This window comes from Ursus arctos, unplaced genomic scaffold (genome assembly GCF_023065955.2).
Source record: "Ursus arctos isolate Adak ecotype North America unplaced genomic scaffold, UrsArc2.0 scaffold_25, whole genome shotgun sequence".
NCBI lineage: Eukaryota > Metazoa > Chordata > Mammalia > Carnivora > Ursidae > Ursus > Ursus arctos.
The window spans coordinates 3552712-3558962 of NW_026622930.1; the positions used below are offsets into that span (position 1 = coordinate 3552712).

General features: G+C 48.9%; 1 protein-coding gene across 1 annotated transcript in view; it reads right to left on the bottom strand.

Annotated features, from left to right (window-relative positions):
* DYNC1H1 (dynein cytoplasmic 1 heavy chain 1) overlaps positions 1 to 4126 on the bottom strand; it is a 67606-nt gene extending 63480 nt beyond the window's left edge. Inside the window, 1 exon segment of the mRNA XM_026515282.4 lies at positions 3688 to 4126. Within this exon segment, the coding sequence (XP_026371067.3) occupies positions 3688 to 3943 (256 nt within the window). The 5' untranslated portion in view covers positions 3944 to 4126.
* Between the last annotated feature and the right edge of the window lie 2125 nt (positions 4127 to 6251).

A 6251-nucleotide genomic window follows, 5' to 3' on the forward strand; every position in this document is an offset into this window, starting at 1 on the left:
CCTTTGCTGCCCATAAATGTCATTTGTTATGCTACACTGTATATTCAAACCTAGTGAGCCGCAGACTGGTTTGTCCTACGAAGGGTGCAGGGCCCTGCCTACCACATGACAGCACAGGACAGAAGGAACCCAGGCTGAGGGACTCCCGGCCTAGGGCTTCAAGGTAGTGTGGGGTTACAGAAAAGTCTTCCTGTGACTTTATTAACCATTTTGGGGACAAAGCAAAGGCCAGAAATACATACTTTTTAGTCATCATTTCTTCATCCTTTAGGGAAATTAAGTCCTCAGAAAATATTTTTTTTAAATCCACAAAAACATTCCCCATTAAACCTTCCACATCGCTGTATCTCTAAGTTGAGGACTGTAAAAAGTTCTAGCTTTCTTTCGCATTCTAGCCCTAGCCATCTCTGCACTAATGAAGAGGAGATAAAACCCCTAAATTATGTATTTGAGGAAAAACTAGAATCCTGAGCTTAGGATAAGTACTGACTAAAGGCAGCCATTATTTTCAGTCTTAAAGACAAAGTACCAAGGCTAAGATACCCAAACATGAACAAAAACAAAACCCCACAGCACATGATCCCAGGCTGGTCACTAACAAGCTGGAGCCCTCCTGGGGCCTCCAGTTTCACCAGCTGCAAGATGGAGCACCTCTTACCTGCTCCCACCTTTACCACCCAACCAAAAACGCACTTCAGGTAAAAACTGCTACAGAACGTCATTAAAATTGTAAAATGCCTATTAAGTAATGAGCACCTATCTGCTCGTAATTTTAGAAGAACACTACGAAGAAAACAATTTTCTATAGGCCAGGAATTACAAGGAAGAGATTTCTCTTTTTCAAATCAGAGGAGCTATAATTTAACATTCCCCTTCCCACCAACTCTCCATTCCTTTAGTATCAAAATAAACCGTTAAATTCGCAATCTTTATTCTACACTTTAAGGAATACTGTACTTTAACAGAAAAGTTTACAGCTAGCTGGGATGGTTAAAAATGTATATATCTTCATGTGCAAATGCTTCTATATTCAATTGCAAGTATTTGGAAAATTCTTTCCATAAAAAGGGGGGGGGATAAAATAAAAGCAATTTCTTCTGTTCACTAAATTATGACTTCATTCTTGACAGTCTTTACTCAGTTTAAACAATTTAAACAATTGTTTTCCACATTACAAAGCAAGCCTACCTTTTCACTGTAACTAGCTACTGGATGCTCACATTTGATCAAAGGTGCCAAAGCCAACACCAGCTCAAAAATCACCCGGAAGAAAGCCTATCAAGTGACCTGGGTCTGTACTTACGTCTAAATTATGCTAGTTTAGTCAGGATGCTAATAAGACTGATGGGACCATACAGTCTTTCTTTAAAATTTTTAAGTGAAAAACAACTTACAGGCAGTTTGAAATACTAGAAATACTTTTTTATTTTTATAAATACAGAAATGAGGCAGGATTTCAATTGTAGACACTCTCATTCCTTAGTCAACATTCAAAAGTGCAAGTCATTATGGAGCCAAGACGTGGATGCTTGGACATTTGCTTTGCTGAAATAAGAAAATGTGCCATCAAGAAAACAGACAATTTGCACTAAAAACCACACTACAGAAACAGGGCTTCCCCCCAGTAATTTTAGCAAAGTTCAGTTCTAATGTTTGAGAAAAGTCAATTACTGATGAGAAGTCTAGAAGCAAAAACAAAACTTTTAATTTTTTTCCATAAAAAGAAATGAGACCCATGGTAGAAATCACCGATTTTAATACATAAACTGTGCAATGAAAATATAATCAAGAATATGATCAAGGATTAGCCAAGATTAAACTACTCAAGTACAGTAACCTAACACAAATTAAGATATTTTTTAAATAAAATAATGCATATTCATTGAAAAATAACCAGAAAGGCAGATTCTAAAATGCTGACACTGTTTATATCTGGGTCAAAGGATTCCAGGTGATTTTTTCTTTATCTATATGCTTTAATGTTCTATCACATACATCAAATACATACTCTTTCTGAAAAAGTAGGTGGGTTAAAAAAATTTTAACTAGTCGTTTCCATGCTGGAAAACATAACCCCAAACATAACAGAAAACCCTAAACAACATTAATAGTCTCAATATGTCTGAATGGCTCATTTGCTTTGAACATTCCATGTGAGTCTAAGAAAAATATTCTTTCTCACACACTGACCTTCTCACCCTCTCACAGAAACAGAGGCTACAATGAAGCATCTCCTGAAATAGGTTTTGAAAGAAACAAACTATCAGAAAGAAACTTAAGTGTGTGTGTGTGTGTGGGGGGGGGGTGATGAGACAGTATAAATCCCGTTATTGGCACCCATGCAGCTTTTCTGAGATTGTAAGAAGCTCCATGGCAAACATTTTCAGACAATGCCAATCCGTTAGTTCCAAGGTTAAAATTTACTTGGACATCACCCCTCAGTTCCCAGATGGACAGTGCCACACCCATTCTGTGCTGTCAAATACGCTCACCATCAACTACCAAGTGGTCCTACAGAGTCCAGAAACTCTCCCTGAAGACAAGTTCAATTCTCAAGATGAATCTAGCCTTGCTTTGGAGAGGTCACTATTCGAGAAGACTGCTGGAATATGCAAACCTTTTGCCCCCTCTCCCCAAGTAGGTGCCTAACCCAAATTTCTCTCTCTTTCTAAAAAAAATCTGTAAACTAGGAAGGCCTGGGTGGTTCAGTCAGTTAAGTGTCTGCCTTAGGCTCAGGTCATGATCCCAGGATCCTGGAATCGAGTTCCACATTGGGCTCCCTGCTCAGCGGGAAGTCTGCTTCTCCCTCTGCCTGCTGCTCCCCCTGCTTGTGCACACGCTCTCTCTGACAAACAAAATCTTTAAAAAAATAATAAATAAATAAATAAATAAATCTGTAAACTAGATTCAAATATCACAGGGTCACCATTAGGATCGTCTAAGTGTCACACAAATACAGGGGTATGATTAGTGAAACCCAGCGGTGCACCGGACACTGAGATGCTAAGTCTAGCCCAAGCAGCAGGATTAGCTGGTGACTGGTCGAGTCACTTCACCTGAGTTTGCTCGCGAGTGAAATAGGGAAATACCCAGACAGCACGGACGCTGTGAAGACCAAGAGGCAGACCTGGGAGCGCACATCCACCTACAACAGGATGCTCTGCTCGCGGCCCGGTCCGGCCCTGTCATTCCCCGGGCCTCAGCATCTGAGTCCGCACAGCGCAGGGCCAGGACGTCCGCCGGCCAGGGCTCCCCCCAGCTCCGCGGGTCTGCCCCTGACACATCCCTCCGGAGGCCGCTCTGGCCTGGCCACAAATCGAAACCGAAAAGCTCATGTGACACTGGAGGCCGGGATGCGGCCTCCGCCCGCGCTCAGCCCCGGAGACGCTGTCTCCACCCAACTCGGCCATCTTGAGGCCCGAGCAGACAAAGCGATCCCATTGTTTTGGGTGACGGCAAGACAGGGGCACCCGCTCTTCGTTCCCCGCGACCCGGAAGGGGGCACCCCCGGGGCTCCCGCCTGACAGGGGGTGTGGCGCCGGCCTCGCCGGGCGGCCCCTGGGACCCATCCCGCAGGGCGCCTGCAGCCCGGAGACCGCTCCGGCCCCGGCCCCCCGACCCCCCCGGCTCCTCAGCTCCGCCACCCCGGCCGCCCGGAGCCCCAACGCCCGGCCCCCGGCCCCGCACCTTTGAGCGTGGAGCGCTCCACCAGGACCGTGTGCACCTGGGGGTCCGACAGGAACTTGCGCATCTGCTCCAGGGCGCTCTTCTCCTCCAGCGCCGCCTCGAGCGCGGCCGGCGCCTCGCCGCCATCCTCCAGCAGCAGCGGCACCAGCTTGCGCAGGTGCTTCTGCAGCACCGACACGTCGGCCACGTTCTGTACGGCCGACACCTCCAGGCCGGCCGAGCCGTCCTCGCCGCCACCGCCGCCCGGCTCCGACATGGCGCCGCGCTCGGGACCCTCGGGGAGCGCTGGGCAGGCGGCCGCGGCTCCGCACGAGAGCGAGCGCCGAGCTGACGAACGAGAGAAACGGGCGACTGAAACCCACCGGCCGCTAACCGCGGCCGACTGAAGGGAGCGGGCGCCGGCTCCACCCTAAAGACCGCCGCCCGCCAGCCCGCCCCGCCCGCGACCCGCCGCCCGCCGCCTCAGCCACTAGCGCCCGCTCGCCGTCCCGGCGTCACGACGCTGTGCATGCGCGCGTGCGGGCCCCCGGCGACGCCGCCGCGCGGCCTTCTGGGACCTGTAGTCCCAGCTCTGGGAGGGCCCCACGTTTCCCCGCGTCGCAAACCCTAAAGATGGGAATTTGACTTGGCTTGCGGGCGGTGCGGGGTGGTAAGGGACTACAGCTGTCTTGTTCGCTGCTGTGGCCGAACAGCACATGAATGAATGAATGAATGAATGGTGTTAGTGACGAGAGCTAACTTTTTTTGGAGCAGTTAGCGTGTGACCGACATTGCTCTAAGTAAGCATTTAACCTGTATTCTCGCGTTGAACGAATGAATGACTAGTGTGTCGAGTGCTAAAATATAGTCGTGACTTATGTGTTATAAGATATACCTGTGAAGAGTGAGAACATTTTTCAGAGGGGCAGGACATGAGGGGCGTGCCACATTGCTAATCTGGAAGGAGGGGGAGGTTGGGAAGGGGACATTCTGGCAGAGGAACTAGCCTTTACAAGGACAGAAGGGCCTGAAGGTTGCGGCTGGAGCTCTGACTGCAGAGGCGGTGTCAGGTAAAGCCAGGAAATGACACCAACCTAAACGGTGGGCTACAGCCAAGCGGTTGTGGGTGCTGGCTGCTGATGACGAAATAATTCCCCCTGGAATGCTGGGATGACCAAGTGGGAGACCTAGGTGAGAGCATCTATCTAGAATAGTGATCCTCTGCTAGCAGCAGGGGCTGGTACTGTCATTCCATGGGCTTCTGCATCTGGGGATGCACGAGGCAGGGGCTGAGACGTCTGCCGGCCAAAGCTCCCCCCAGCTCCCATCCACCTGGATCTCCTCCCTTACCCTGAGATGACATAAGGGCGAGAGTCCAGGCTGCCCACATTCTTGGTTTAGAGATGACAGTTTCTTTTAAGGAGCATTAATTGGCCTTTGAAAATTCAAACTCATAACTTGCTTCTTAAATTGGGTGGAGTAATGGAAGCCAAAGGCGTTATTTTTATATCAAAGTGCACAGTCACAGAGCTGAGTCCTGATTGGTAGGATGATGATGGGATGATTTGATTTCCCCAAATCATCTTTGGAAAACTGGGAAACATACAATATGCTTATCCTTGCTCAATTACCCAGTGCCAAGCCCCAGGGGCTGCTGGAACATGGAAACTAATCAGATGATTCTTGTCTTTAAGGAGCTCATGGAAAAGGAGACAGATTAATACCCCACCCTCCAGCCCTCCATTAGTCCACCCTTGTGTGATATGCCCAAACAGATCTAAATAACCTTCCCAGAAAAAAATAAAGCAACTGCAATGAGTTTGTGCTGTGATCATAATGGTAATGAATACTAATAACGCCACCAACAGCTACCACTGAATGCTTACTCAGTGCTAAGTACTCTGCTGAGCACCCTCCACCTCCGTCATGTCCTTTGGTATAGGAACAGAGGTGAAGAGGGAAATCTTTTAGGTGCAAGTTAGTGAACTCTGAATTGACCATGCACCACCTGAGACCCAGATACCCAGCAGCGACCTGGCAGATGGAGAGAGGCTGCTTGCAGGGTGCACCGTGAGTCAGCACCATTCAGGAGCCCCCAGGAGATGAGCCGCTTGGCATCCAAGAGACTCTGCAACTTGGCTCTGAGCCAAGGCAGCGGAGCAGCAGGCTTTGGTTTTGCAGCTCTGTATGACAGGCTCAAAATTAAAAGTTGTTAAAAAATCGAAAAAATCGGAATCATCTACAAGGATTCATACACTGACCCAAAGTGGTTGCATTTCTGTCTTGTAAAGATGTTTGTTGTGTTCAGCACATGAGGATGGTCAATGTTGATTGACTGCTCACTGTACCCAAGTGCTAAGCACTCTAAATTCCTTATCCCCGGCTGGCTAGACTTCCCCGGGGCTGCAAGGGAAGATCTCTTGTGAGATGTCCCCTTTTAAGTCCTGGTGTAGGACTCTGCCCCTCCCCCCCATCGTCCTCCAAGCTGTCCCTGGGTGGGGGTGGGGGGCCCTCCACCCAAGCCAGGCCTCTCCCACCGCTAGCTCCGTTAGGCATCTCGGCTTTCCTGTATGCACAGTAGAAGC